The sequence below is a fragment of the Bombyx mori genome, chromosome 7 (genome assembly GCF_030269925.1).
Source record: "Bombyx mori chromosome 7, ASM3026992v2".
In the NCBI taxonomy this organism is placed as follows: domain Eukaryota; kingdom Metazoa; phylum Arthropoda; class Insecta; order Lepidoptera; family Bombycidae; genus Bombyx; species Bombyx mori.
In genome coordinates this window covers 6,659,850-6,674,946 of record NC_085113.1, presented here as the reverse complement: position 1 = coordinate 6,674,946, position 15,097 = coordinate 6,659,850, and the positions used below count along the sequence as shown (strand labels likewise).

The 15,097-nt window shown below is 36.7% G+C and overlaps 2 protein-coding genes across 2 annotated transcripts; one reads left to right on the top strand and one right to left on the bottom strand.

Moving 5' to 3' along the window:
• Window positions 1–5,414: 5,414 nt before the first annotated feature.
• On the bottom strand, window positions 5,415–7,414 carry LOC692959 (peroxisomal biogenesis factor 3). Its single transcript, NM_001046799.2, is given in 2 exon segments — window positions 5,415–6,921; window positions 7,205–7,414. A coding segment is annotated over 1 exon segment (1,113 nt). The 5' UTR covers window positions 6,718–6,921; window positions 7,205–7,414; the 3' UTR covers window positions 5,415–5,604.
• A 5,885-nt stretch (window positions 7,415–13,299) lies between these two features.
• On the top strand, window positions 13,300–14,278 carry LOC101742273 (proteasome assembly chaperone 2). Its single transcript, XM_004931262.5, has one exon. The coding sequence runs from the start codon at window positions 13,392–13,394 to the stop codon at window positions 14,127–14,129; it is 738 nt and encodes a 245-aa protein (XP_004931319.1). The 5' UTR covers window positions 13,300–13,391; the 3' UTR covers window positions 14,130–14,278.
• Window positions 14,279–15,097: the final 819 nt, after the last annotated feature.

Genomic DNA, 15,097 nt, shown 5'->3' with positions numbered 1-15,097 from the left:
GCTTCAGCCTTCACACAGGAAAGGTTATATCGGTGTAAATAATGTACTATGATAATGCGTCAGTCGATAGATAGGTTCTATTTTTATTAGGTTAAAAATGCACAATGCCTTTAGAAATAACTAGCGACCCGCCCTCGCTTCGCTTCGGAAACATTAAAACACACATGAAACAAAAAAAAAAATTAATAAATAAATAAATAAAGTAGCCTATGTTCATTAGGGAAAATGTCGGCTTCCAATGGAAAAATAATTTTTCAAATCGGTCCAGTAGTTTCGGAGCCTATTCGAAACAAACAAACAAACAAATCTTTCTTCTTTCTAATATTATTATATAAGTATAAGTATAAGTATAGAAAACAGTACAGCTTATTAAATTACAAGTTAAATGGAACAAAACAATTTACACTTACAATTTTACACAACAGTTACAATTTTAAAAGTGTGGATAGGTAAACGAAGTTACAGACCCCTTGAGGCTGTGACCTGGAAGGTGGGGCACAAACGTTGTATGCGCTCATAAGCCGAAAGGGCTGGTGGTCATGGCACCGACGACCGCCGGTCCGGCCTTCCGAGGGGGAGGGTGATGGGAGAGATGTGCTCTGTACTAAACGCTTCACTTTCCCTCTTTGCCTTTTCATGAGTTTTGTCTCATGCGAGGTTCGGACGTGGGTTGTTGAGCAACAGGAGGTTTTAGTCAGTTCGACTCCGACATGCCTCGCTCTCCATCCGGGGAGGACGGAAGTCCGGCGATTTCCTCCTGACTAAAAAAAATAAATACTTATCTTCTGAATGAGATTTCGGCTTCTATTAAATATCTTGTGCTCTGTGATAGGTACCACCATATATCTACCGCAGCCGAGCAGAAAGACAGTTTTCGCCCGGTTTCTGTTCCCGCAAATCTTTAAGGTCCTTTTACACGTCTGTTAGATGGCCTTTGAAAAGGATTATGTTAATAGTGAGAATTCCGTCAATTTGATAACATGTGACGAGTTTTCTTGTAGTAGGCAGTGGCTCGGCTGTATACTCTGGCTAACTGGGACGTAGTCTAGCCACTGCCTGTCCAGAGGGTTAAAGGCAGTGACGTCCTCGGATTCTGTGTCTTTTGGTGTCGAGGTGACGTAATTTGCGTAAGTCAAGAAGTTTTGAAATCGTCGTGGCCTAAAAGATAAGACCGGATGGAAAGGATGCACCGGAGTGCATTCGTGTTAAGCGATGCACCGGTGTTCGAATCTCAGGCGGGTATAATTTATTTTAATAAAATACGTACTCAACAAATGTTCACGATTGACTTCCACGGTGAAGGAATAACATCGTGAAATAAAAATCAAACCCGCAAAAATTATAATTTGCGTAATTACTGTTGGTAGGACCACTTGAGAGTCCGCGCGGGTAGGTACCACCACCCTGCCTATTTCTGCCATGAAGCAGTAATGCGTTTCGGTTTGAAGGGTGGGGCAGCCGTTGTAACTATACTTGAGACCTTAGAGCTTATATCTCAAGGTGGGTGGCGCATTTACGTTTTAGATGTCTATGGGCTCCAGTAACCACTTAACACCAGCTGGGCTGTGAGCTCGGCCACCCATCTAAGCAATAAAAAAAATATATGTAGAAACCTACTTTATTCGTTTTACCAAATGAAAATGCCTTTTTATGAAATTCAAAACGTTACGGAAACTTTGAACTGTAAAAAATTTGGTGGATGCTTCAACTTTCATAATTACCTAACAGCAGGAGAGCGCAACGATCGTCTGTTTATTAATGAAATAAGTATGTCACCTATTGTTGCATGTGCTCTTTTGACATCTCATCTCTGATGATAAAAATGTTTACTTGCAACATATTTTTACAACAACGATGCTTCCACTAAGGTGTATCATTTCGGGAAATTAGTCCAGGTTATTTTATACTTTTTATTAGGGTTCTGTCATCGAATAATAAAGTAAGGCTAAGCCATTTTACTCGCTGATTTTCAGCACTAGAAATATGAAAGTTTTGTTCTTTTGTTAAGGTCTTTAGTCCGTAAAATGTAGAGCAATAAAATTTTGTATAGGTAGATGTTATAAAAAATGTGCTTCCTATTTTTTAATGCCCATGACCATTCTGAAACAAACTGATGTGGTAAAATTATATGTAAATTTTCAACGGAAAGTATTTTGAGGGAGATGAGAAGTTTTTAATATACTACATCGTTTTTGTTAAACTTGACTTTGAATTGAATGAGATCCTTCCAGTTGACCGGCACTTAATCATCTGGTTTTTTTAAATATAAACTGTCTTTATCGTACATGAGTCACATTTTGAATTTCATAACTTATCTTAAAAAATATTTATTTTGTTACTCTGTTATTTCTAGTTGACAATTTTTTTCCCTATCTAATCGTTGGTAGCCTAAGTATCTATATCCTATTGAAACTGCGCACGGACTTACCCTGGAAGGATTTGCTAACATTAGTAAGAGCAGTCTTTCACTGAATATACTACCGGATTGGAATTGCGATCCGGCGAAAAACTCAGTGGGTTGCGTTAAAGGGCTAAGTTGCATGTTGAACTCTTCGAACAGTGATCTGTGCCTATAGAGCCTAATAGCACCGTGGGTGTCTGAAGGATAAGATGTGCTTAGGGCGAGGTCGGTTTTGCCTTGACCCCTCGTCTGGATCGCGTTTTGAAGCGATCACGATGAGGGTTATCGTGTCGTGCCGTTTTATCAAAGAAGCGTTCCGACGCTATCCTCAGATACTTAGATACCTATTTATTCTAATTTGAGGTCATCGTGAAGATCTTCATCCCTCATGTTTGTGATAAACAATTACGTCATCGGTATATTTCTGACATTCAAATTCGTAAGAAAAATCATTCTAAAAGAAAACTTTTAAAAAAATGTAAGTTACAATGCCCGAAATGTCCAATTCAGTAGGAATGTACATTTATATTGGGTAGGTTGTTATTTGTGATCGTACTGTTAATTGTTATTATTATTTAATATCAAAGGAAAAACACGATAGCTTCACATTAAAACAGTGTACCAGTTACCAAATTCTCAAAATTGTGTTCCAGTTTCTGAAACATATTTCTGTAAATGTTGGTCACCAACTAATCCATGTAATCCAATTAAACCTGATTTATTATCGTCTATATGTGGCTTACAAGTAAACTTAAAAAAAAAAATGCATATTTATTTAATTAAAAGTCTATTAATAATATGTGACAGAACGAACTATTTGAGGTTTCGCAAGAATTTATTTCGCGAGATATTTTTAAATTACCATCGTTCATGTAGAAAAAGTTTACTACCTTACGTACTATTCACGTTGAGCGATGCACCGGTGTTCGAATCCCAGGCGGGTACCAATTTTTCTAATGAAACACGTACTCGACAAATGTTCACGATTGACTTTCACGGTAAAAGATATCGTGTAATAAAAATCAAATCCGCAAAATTATAATTTGCGTAATTACTTGTGGTAGGACCTCTTGAGAGTGCGAACGGGTAGGTAACACCACCCTGCCTATTTCTGCCGTGAAGCAGTAATGCGTTTCGGCTTGAAGAGTGGGGCAGCCGTTGTAACTATACCTACTTGAGACCTTAGAACTTATATCACAAGGTAGGTTTTTTTTTTTTTTTTGTCAGGTGGAAATCGCCGGACTTCCGCCCTTTTCTGTGACTAAAACCTCCTGTCGCTCAACAACCAACGTCCAAACCTCGCATGAGACAGAACTCATGATAAGGCAAAGGGGGGAAAGTGAAGCGTTTAGTGCGGAGCACATCTCTCCCATCAACCTCCCTCTCGGGACGCCGGACTGGCGGTCGTCGGCGCCACGACCACCAGCCCTCTCGGTCGGCAGACTGTCCGAAGCCCGCCTAGATGGCACCGGTTAGAGTGGGTTACCCTACGGAATACCCCGCTGGGCCAGAGCCAGCGTGGGTCGAGGATAGCCGGCCTTCCATCACCCGGATGCTCTTGCGTAAAACGCGTGCAGAGCAGCTTGCACGTCGTCTTCTTAGGCCCCCCTTGCCGGTCCCCAGACCGACATGTGAGGGGGACCCGAAACACTTAGAGGGCCAGGGCTTGGGCGAGATCCGCCTCCCTGGCCCCCGCTCGACGGCGGCGGGATTGTGCGTCTCTCACATGCCCCGCCGCCTCCTTCTGCGAGATGGTGCACTCGCAGAAGTCGAGCATCGCCTTCCACGACTCGTCGTCGCCGAGCATCGATGCCACAACACTCGGCAACGATAAGTCGGTCCCTACAAGGTGGGTAGCGCATTTACGTTGTAGATTTTCTACGGGCTCCAGTAACCATTTAACACCAGGTGGGCTGTGAGCTCGACCACCCATCTAAGCAATAAAAAAAAAAAAAAACCTGCTTTAAAATTTCGCAAATTTTCTTATTAAGGTTGTAGTTACTTTAATATCACGTCGTTTTACGCTGTCGTGATGGACGACATCTTATGAAATTTAAGCAGTGTTTGTCTTAAATATTAAGTGTATTATCTATGGTATATGGTATCTTTTGGCCTGAGAAGATCACTAACAAAGAGCTGTGGAGGATCACTAAGCAGACACCAATGGAGAAAGAGATCCTAACGCGGAAGTGGCATTGGATTGGTCACACTTTGAGAAAGCCCGATACCCACCTATCAAAGAGAGCACTGACCTGGAAAGTGTCTGGCAAAAGGAAGAGAGGCCGCCCCAGAACAATTTGGCGTCGCTCGGTGGAGCAGGAGCTAGGGGTCTTGGGCATGACGTGGGAGGAGCTAGAACAGACTGCCCAAGACCGATATAAATGGAAAAATTTTATTCGAGCCCTACACCCCAGCAGAGGGTAATAGGAAAGAATGATGATGATGATGATCTATGGTGTTAAGTATGTAATGTATCGTACTGATATTCGTAGCACTCAAAAATGCAGCGTACCGCACTACATCCGATCGTCCTTTACCGGGAATATAATAATCCCATATTATTCTCCGATAGCTGCAGAAGTCATCGAAAGGTTGTACTTTGTCACAGAAAGTTTGAACTAACTTTTTTGAGATTCAGCTTCTTCGTTAGTCCTGTCTTGGGTTCAAGTTGAGGAAGAGAAACTTAGGGCCGAATAACATCATATAAGCTGGGAAATTAAGAATTAAATGTTAGGATTAGCTGTATGGGACATTTATAAAACAAATTCTCCACATACCAGCCAAGTCTGGTACTTTTACCACTTCTAGGTCTTCTTTGATCACTTGCTTTCGAAGTGGATTCTTCAGTAGATGGAAAAGAGAGCATTATGGATGCAGGGGACAGCCTATATTATATTATTAAGGTAGTGATTACTGTGCTCCTCAAAAAACAACACATATATTTTTAAACAAAAAGAATAAGGCTTATTTCCTTGGACTATTTTATTAACCCCACAATTTTCAAATCACAAATCACCATTCTTAAAATTATTAGTTCGAAAAAACGTCATGACATTGCAGTGACAATAAGTGTCACAAAAGTAAAGTTTTGAGGAACGCTCAAAATTCCCTGAAACTATACAAAGGTATGCATAATTTATATTGAAATTGATATATAAGTGCGGCAATAATATTTTAACAACTAATATCTAACATGTACTTAATTATGAATTACTAAATACTTCATAAATGTTTGCACCTAATAGCTTCAACTTTTCATTAAGTGTTAGCTGTTGTGTTAATAAATCTGGAATGTTGTTGTCACCTTTGCACATGTTCTTAGTAATAAGGTCATTGATAACAGGTAACAATTTAACAAAGTAAATCTCTACTTTGTTCACATCAACAAAAGGCTCGCTCTTCAATTTTAATACTCCACTTGTGATGACATGATCTTCTACTTCTAATTGATTCTTACTTGGTGGTATCGATTTGGTCACAAATAAATTTGCAACTTCATCAATGACACATGAAAAACTTCTGCTAACTGATGACATTGTAACTGAAATTACTTCATCACTTTCTAAAATGTCCATTGTTTCTTTAACAATTGTATCCAATTTCGAATCATTTATTTCATTGTGACCAATTAAATAATACACCATGTTTTTTAGAGGATCACCTTCAACGGTGTCAGTACACAAAATAGTTTGAATAGACCAGAACATCTGCTCTACTTCCTGTAAAGTGATCTTTTTTTTAAGCAAAACTGGTTCTACAACTCTTTTAACAATTTTTTCAATTCTCTTGATCAAGTCTTCTATACCTTGTCCTACAAAATAGTGGCACAGAGACAGGTATTTTGTTTGTAAGTTACTATCTACAATTGGATCTCCTTCTTGTACAGAGTCTTTATATAGATAACCACCAATGACATTTAATTGAACTCTGAGTGCAACTTGAAGCATGCACAGGCCATAGACTAAAACACAAATTCTTGTAAAAATTGTGATTTTCAATTGTTCCCATAGTGCCAATTTATCTTCAGGATTCTCTTGCAGTTTTTGTACAATCTCCTCTGTGTTTAGCAAACTCAAAATACTTTCAGATACAATTTTAGAAAGTGAAAGTATTGTTTGGTTGCATGTTCTCTCAGTGCCTTCAAAATGCTGTTTTTTGCGAGTCATCTCAAAGAACTTTTTTGCTTCTTTCTCCTGCCAATCTCTTAATTTTTTCTGAGCATAGCTTGTGAGTACATAAAGCCCACCTACAACTGCTCCAGTCACAAAGAACTTTCTTCTATGACGATTTAAAAAGTTTTTGATGTTAGAAAACATTTTGAGTTTGATTTATTGGAATTCTAATGGAGCATCAGATCGGTATTTAGTTGTACTCATTAGTCGCTTTGTAATATAAGTTGTAGCATCAATAAACCTTTCCACACAGTTCATAATACATACTTCAGTCTTCGAGTCTAGCCGTGTTGATGGTTTTCCCATACATGTGTCCCAGCAGGTATCTGTGAGACCGTGAACAAGGACCTGAAACATTTATTTTTAGACGGCTGAATTTTTTTATTCATTTTATTTTGAAAAGAACTAAATTAATGTGACGTTTTAGCAGAGTTTTTTAACGATCATTCACTTTAAATTAAAACTTAATCACGTTTTGGTTTTAACAACACTTTAAACAATAGAGTAGGTCAAAGGTCAACTCAACATTGTATTTGTAATTTAATTAACAATTGTAATATGGTACTTCTAAAAATTATCTGCTACATTTTAATAATTTGCTGAGAATTCCACTAATTTCTGGAGTAATAACCTGGAAACGTTGTTTTTGTGTTTCGGCGAGAATGAAGTTTTCCAGTTGCGGATCGACGTTGTCTGTTTCTGACATAATCAAAGGTTGATTTTATTTAAAAACACTTCATATGCATACATCAGAATTACAGTTTCTATTTTCTCTAATCAGATATGTACACTTTTAACTTTTAACAATCATTAGAAGAAATTAAACATGGAGTAGATTAAGCCACAGTCCAGTAACAGTACCGTAACTATTAACTAATAAATTAATCTGTGCCACAGTCCAGTGCAAGCGACTACTAGGACTTTTTGGCGGGAACGCGTGGTTTGAAGTTGAATGATTTGTTTTATTTTGTCTAATTAGTGTTTTTTCAGGTTTAAATGTGTAGTAATGGTGGTTTATTAACTGTTTAGTATCTGTAAAAGTGCACAAATGTGGGAAAATGAAACAAAGCCACTGAACGTAACTTCTCGGGATCCTCCAAAAAGTCCACTGAAAATGTCTCAGTAAATGACCACCATTTTACTGAGATTATACTTTATCTCATATCATCTCATCTCATTTCATTTCGTTTTCATTTCATTTCATGCCATGTTTCATAATAATCAACTTCATTTCATTTAATAATATCATTTTTCATGTAAAAAAATTATCATTATAAAATAAAAAATAAGACTTGACCTAAGGGTCTTAGTTACCAGGTCATAAAATCCCTTAAAAAAAGCGACTACTAACCGTAATTAACACATTTTAATTAGTTAGTACCATTTAATTAAAATGTGTTATTTACGGTTAGTAGTTGTAACATGAGCGTTAACTGTTCAAAAACAACACATAAATAGCAATAAAGTTTCAATACCAATTTAAATCAACACTTCCTCATTATGTAATATTTCTATTATTTCTATATAAAATACTAAAATAATTATATGAAAATATAAGAATCCATTTAAATTTATGAAAAGATAAATGTATTTTCTTGTAGATATACGCCATAGATTTTCCAAAAAAATACATAAATCATAAAAAGAGCCCAAAAAGAATGTATCCACCACAAATGAATATTTTTTTCCTACCTATGCTGATAGCCTTGAGAGGCTATATCAGCGTTACCGGACGAGTAAGTGAGCTCACGGGGCTCAAACCTGGCGAAGTTGCTAACATCGACTCTAACAAGAGCAGTGCTTCGCAGAATCTACCTCCGGAATTAGTATAATAGTTATGGTATCCACTTATAACGACTATTAATACCACAGGTTAATTGGAGTATCATAGTTAATTTTGTATTCATACTGCTATAGAAATATTTTTTTAACTTTACGCTTTGATCATGGTTTTTTTTTATTGTTTGATTGTTGATTTGTTCACTTAAAAATGGATGTAGGTCATAAGGCCAAATCAAGCAAGGGAGATATTTTAAGGTAGAAACTGTTTTGTGGATGTTGTAACCTTCTTTTCCATATTCCATTATTTGAAATATACTTCGAACACATTGTCATTTTTACCATCTATCATTATTATATTTTATGCTATGTCTTGAAAACATTGTTTTATTATATTGGCGACGAGGAAAAAAGAAATTAAGATGAACGATGAACAATTCGCATTATTTTTACATGCACAACAAAATCAGCAAGAGCAGATTTTACAAATCTTGAAATTGTTGGTACCAGCAGTTTGCAATACAACAGCCAAGAGCGTGACGAACGACTCTTTTACAAAACATGATACGGATAACAAGATAAGTATAATCAAACATTTCAATATGGATAAATACAATCCAGATACATTCAGAATTGACGATTACATTAATTTTTTCGAAAACAAATGCAAAATTCTTGATATCGATAACAGCGACTTACAGAAAGATTTGCTTCTGAATTTACTAACACCAGAGATATTCCACGAATTAAAAGTAGCTTTAACGCCTGATTTCGATATAGCTACATACAGCGAAATTTGTAACAAATTATTAGACCTCTATCGCATAAAAACGACGAGATATAGAGCCTTAACAGAATTTTGGAATTGCACTAGAGAACAAAATGAAACGATGGAGCACTATGCAAACAGATTAAAAAGTCTTAGTCGGGATTGTGGCTACGCTAATGACTTCCTGGAACGACAATTACGTGACCGCTTTGCCACTGGATTGAATCATCCAGATTTAGAAACCGACTTGAAACAAAAATGGCCTGATTTAATTCAAATGGTAGACGGAATACCAAGAGAAGTAACCTTTCAACAAATTTTTACAATCTCTCAATCAAGAGAACAGGCAGAACAAGACACACCACGAACAAGTATTAAAAAAATAAATAGGAGCAAAACCAAAACCGTACCATTACATCAAAATACAATACGAAAATTAAATCCAATGCATTGTTTACGCTGTGGAAAGAAAGAACGGCAGCCTATCACAGTGTTCAGCCAAGGACCATATTTGTAAAGAATGTAACACGAAAGCACACTTTGAGAGTTGTTGCATTAAGTCTGGACGGGCATACATCAGCTATTCAGAAGGGAGCCGAAAATCAATTAAAAAAATAACAAGACCTCATAAGTCCTCAACATCATCATCATCATCTATCAGTAATAACAAGGAAGAAAGCGATGATGAAGTTATCTGCAGCGTCTTGGGTACACGTAAGAGAGAATGCAAACAAATCGATGTACGCATCAATGACATACCTTGCACTATGGATTGGGACCCCGGCTCTGCGTATTCAATAATAAACACGACATTATGGAAAAAATTAGGATCACCATCTTTACAACCCGCCCCGAAACTTAAGGCCTACGGTAACACAAACTTAAAAACAAAGGGAATTACAAAAGTAACAGTCGAAGTCGACGGACTGCAAAAACTTCTACCTGTGGTCGTAATGAAAAATGCCAAACCAATGTTATTTGGTTTACATTGGAGTGAAGTTTTTGAAATGGAATTTCCAAAACCAGTATACTCCATCAAAACATCAACACCGATGACTCTTAAACAAATATTGGATAAACATGTACAACTCTTTGATGGAAAACTAGGAAAAGTTAACAATTATTACGTAAACATACATGTCAAACCAGAAGCTGAACCGATCCACCTTCCTGCACGGCCTATAAAATTCAGCATGAAAAAGAATATAGAAAGGGAGTTAGATCGTCTGATCTCAGAAGGGATAGTGGAAAAGGTAGATCCTAATATTACACCTATTGAATGGGCTACACCCACAGTTAACATTCTGAAATCTACAGGGGAAGTTAGGATATGTGGAGACTACAGAACTACACTTAATCCAGTACTTATTAAACATCTACACCCAGTTCCGATTTTCGATCAACTACGCCAAAATCTCGCAAACGGTAAATTATTTTCAAAAATAGACCTTAAAGACGCATACTTACAATTTGAAATAGCACCAGATTCGAAAAAGTACTTGACGTTGTCAACCCATAAAGGGTATTTCCACTACAATAGAATGCCTTTTGGAATATCGACTGCTCCTTCAATTTTTCAACATTTTCTGGATCAACTGCTAGGCGATATCACCAATGTAGCTGTATATTTTGACGACATAGCTATAGCAGGGAAAGATCTTTCAGAACATTTACAAACTTTATCTATTGTATTCGATCGCTTACAAAACGCTGGCCTAAAAGTTAACTTAAAGAAATGTAATTTCTTACAGAATCAGATTGAATACCTAGGTCACATAATAGATAAACATGGCATCCACCCAACCAAATCTAAAATTGATGCCATAACTAAGGCCCCAGCACCGTGTAATGCAAAAGAACTACGATCATTTTTAGGACTAGTTAATTTTTACGAACGGTTTGTACCACATCTTCACGGGATTTGTTCGGATCTTCACGATCTAACTAGTGAAAAAAATAGATGGCGTTGGACTGATCATGAAAACAGAATATTTGAAGATACAAAGAAATGCATAACTTCTTCACAACCATTAATTGCATTTGACGAGAAACGTCCCCTTTATTTAGCATGTGACGCTTCCGAAAAGGGATTGGGTGCAGTATTATTCCACAAGGACTCGAACATAGAACAACCAATTGCTTTTGCTTCAAGGAAACTACGACCAGCGGAAATGAAATATTCCGTTATTGATCGTGAAGCTTTAGCAATAGTATTTGGTATAAAAAAAATTGATCAGTACTTGAGAGGAACGAAATTTAATCTAGTTACGGACCATAAGCCTCTTATATATATATTATGGGTGCACACCGCAACCTTCCTAAACTAGCCAATAACCGATTGGTAAGATGGGCCCTAGTAGTGGGAAGTTATCAATATGACATTTACTACAGGAGACCTCAATTTACATCTTATGAATTTAAAGAATATTTCACAAAACAATCTATTTTACATGTCACATCATCTCCATATCATCCTCGGACAAATGGGCTAGCAGAACGTTTAGTCAGAACATTCAAAAATAGAATGGCATCGGTAGACAACACAAATCTCGAGCGCCGACTATTAGAATTTTTGTTTACATACAGAAACACTCCGCACTCGTCCACTGGTAAATCTCCAGCTGAGATGATGTTTGGACGACAATTGAATTGCATACTTTCCAACATTCGGCCAGACAAAAGAAGATTAATGCAGTATTTACAAGTAAAAGAAAACATTCGTACCACATCACCGAGTTACCGACCAAGTGACCAAGTATATATTAAAACACGCAATGATAAAATATGGGAACCAGCGGTAATTACATCCCGAAAACATAAATATTCATATATTGTTTCAACACCAGGAGGACTAGAAAAACGAAGACACGCTGATCACATCAGGCCACGCGAGTTCTCCACCTCAGAAACCCCGAGGATTGAAAGGGCGCATTCTTCTATGCTGCCGGTGACTGCTTCTCCAGACATTGGAATGGAAACAACAATTAACGAAAGGCTAACTAAAAACAAGAATTCGGCAGCAGTACCATTACCTACACCGCGGTCACCTACAAATGTACAAATTTCTCCAAATTCACCTTTACAGCATTCGAAGTTATACTCCTCACCTGTTCCGGTCTCCACTCCTGTGCCATTTGCTCCGCGTCGAAGTAATCGACGTATACAGGCACCCCGCCGTCTAATCAACGAGATGTAGATGGGGAGGAATGTTGTAACCTTCTTTTCCATATTCCATTATTTGAAATATACTTCGAACACATTGTCATTTTTACCATCTATCATTATTATATTTTTATGCTATGTCTTGAAAACATTGTTTTATTATAGTGGACACCGCAATGTAATTAAAGGGGAATTTCGTTTCGACAGGCAGCGGTTTAGTTGTGTCTCTAGCATTACTAATGGCCATAAGCGAAGGTCTTATCACCACTAATCATTAGGTAGGCATTATGCTCGTCTGCCATCAATACCAATAAAAACACCGGTGTACCTTTTTTGAAAATTATATTTATTTATTATTTATTATTTATTTCTAAATACATAAATTATTTGCTTCTTTTAATAATACCTATATTATAGTATTTGCATTACAGCTCATTACCACAATTCTAGGAAATAAATAAAGTAACATTTAAATATTACCTGCCGCTAACTAATACAACCTTGACTGTGCTCACGCAGCACCCTGGAACCATAGCATGCCCGATTCCAACTGAGCAACACAAAGCTGGCCCCTCCACGTGGTTAGGTAATACAAAAAATTGTAAATAATTTCGTTTCATTTCATTTTACTTTTCGTACAACAGACCTGTTTTCGGCCTTTGTTACAAAAGAAATGACTGTAAGAGCTTATTCCCTTTGCATATTTAACATAAGCATTATATATTGTGTAATAAGTATACGCATGCCATAAACAAAATAAAGCACAAATGTGGGAAAATGAAACAAAGCCGCTGGACGTAGCCTCTCGAGAACCTCCAAAAAGTCCACTGAAAAAGCCTCAATAAATAACCACCATGTTACTGAGATTAAATTTCATCCCATATCATCTCAGCTCATTTCTTCTAATTCATGTCAATTTAAATTAATAAACTTTATTTCATTTCACTTCATATTATCATTTTTCATAAGAAAATATATAAAAGATTCAGCTGTATGGTACGAAGCCTTTGCCTTTACAGTTTGAAAAATAGAACTACTACTACATAAACAAAAAAAAGTTGTTTTTACGGTTCTGCTCCTTCCTTGCACATGTAAAATATAAAGAAAAATGGAATTAAAGTGGAAGAAACTTGATAACAGTAATTTACGCGGTTATACTGCCGTAGTACCAAGTGTCGCAGTTGGTAATGTGGGACAGCTTGCATGTGATTTACTTATATCATCTTTAAGAATGAAAAAAATTGCTTCAATAAATAGTATTGCAATAGTTCCAATATTGGGGTATGACCCATACGATCATAATACAATAGATTTATCAATGTGTTGTGAATTATACAAGTGTGACGAGAAAAAAATTATTGTTCTACAACTTCGGGCACCATTGGTGTATAAATATGCAACGTCATTTTTGAAACAGATTCTTGAAAAATTCAAAGAAAGCGGTATAAATGATATTGTGATATTAACAAGTAGCTATGCACACGAGAAGAAACACATAATGACGTCACCATTTAGATATTTGGTAAATGAGTATAGCTCATACAAAAATGAAATACAAAAATTAAACTGGACCGAGCATGAAATCATTGAAAATGGAATTAAAATACTTGGTGGAGGATTTGCTTCTTTACTTTATGGAATATGTATAGAGCAGTTGGTACCTTGTTTAATTTTGTATAAATATTGTTCTGAAGGAGATAATATACCAGATGCATATGAAATGATCCAATACTTAGATAGTGTACTGAGAATCTTCAATAGAGATAAGGATCTGTCATCTCAATTGGTGCAGCCTATTTCATGGAAATATTTGTATGGACGTCCTCCACCTATTGGCATTTATTAAATAAAAATATACTATAGTATTTGTTTTACAATAGTGTGGCCTTAATTTTTATTCTATTTTGGATAAGTCAGTCAACAGAATTGAAGGAATAATCGGATCTTTCTCACCATAGTTTGTATCTACTTCAATAAATTATAGTTTTTTTCAAATTTGGTTTTATTTAAATTTATGTAGATTTTATTATAATTGTTTTATTTGAAGTTATCCTGGCCTAAAGCATAAAAAGTCCAGTGTAATCATATTGGATGATGTGAATATGCTAGTGTTGAAATCCCATAGGCCGGTACCAACTTTTGAAATAAAATATATACTTGACACAAGCTCATAAATCAACGTAATAAATCAAACCTGTTTAGTTACCTTCAGGATTTTGCTCAGTGGCTCAGCTCAAATCAAAATGCAATTTTATATTAAAACCTGAGATTAAAACATAAAAGCTATAAGACGATTCAAAAAGCTAATGTAAAATAATTTTATATGAACATACATACATACATTTTCTTTTATGTATATAAATTTCATATTAACACGACCTATGGTTCAAATAACCTATAATAATAAAAACTTACGTAACTATTTTCATCGCACTTAATACAAATGTGCAGTTTCATATTCCCCAAATCCTGATCACATAGGAGCCAGTTACAGTCGACGCATTAGACACGTCCTTACGGGCCCATCAGATTCAATAACGCAAGCCTTGCATTAGACGCCTTTAGCTCTAGGAGCAGGCTTGGGGACCCCGGTAACCATACTCGTCGAACTCGAAAGAACGTTCGACCTGCAGCCTTACCAAAACATCAGCCCGCTGAGTTTCTCGACGGATCTTCTCACCGGGTTGCGATTCCGATCTGGCAGTAGATTCATTTGCGATGGAACTACTTCTGAGATGTTAGAACTCCTTTGGAGGCGCTTGAGCAGTTCTAGCAAATCTCACCCTTCAAGGCTGCGAAACTGGAAAGGCCTTC

Excerpts from the sequence above, each read along its gene's own strand:
- LOC101742273 (XM_004931262.5), top strand. The coding sequence starts at position 13,392 with ATGGAATTAAAGTGGAAGAAACTTGATAACAGTAATTTACGCGGTTAT.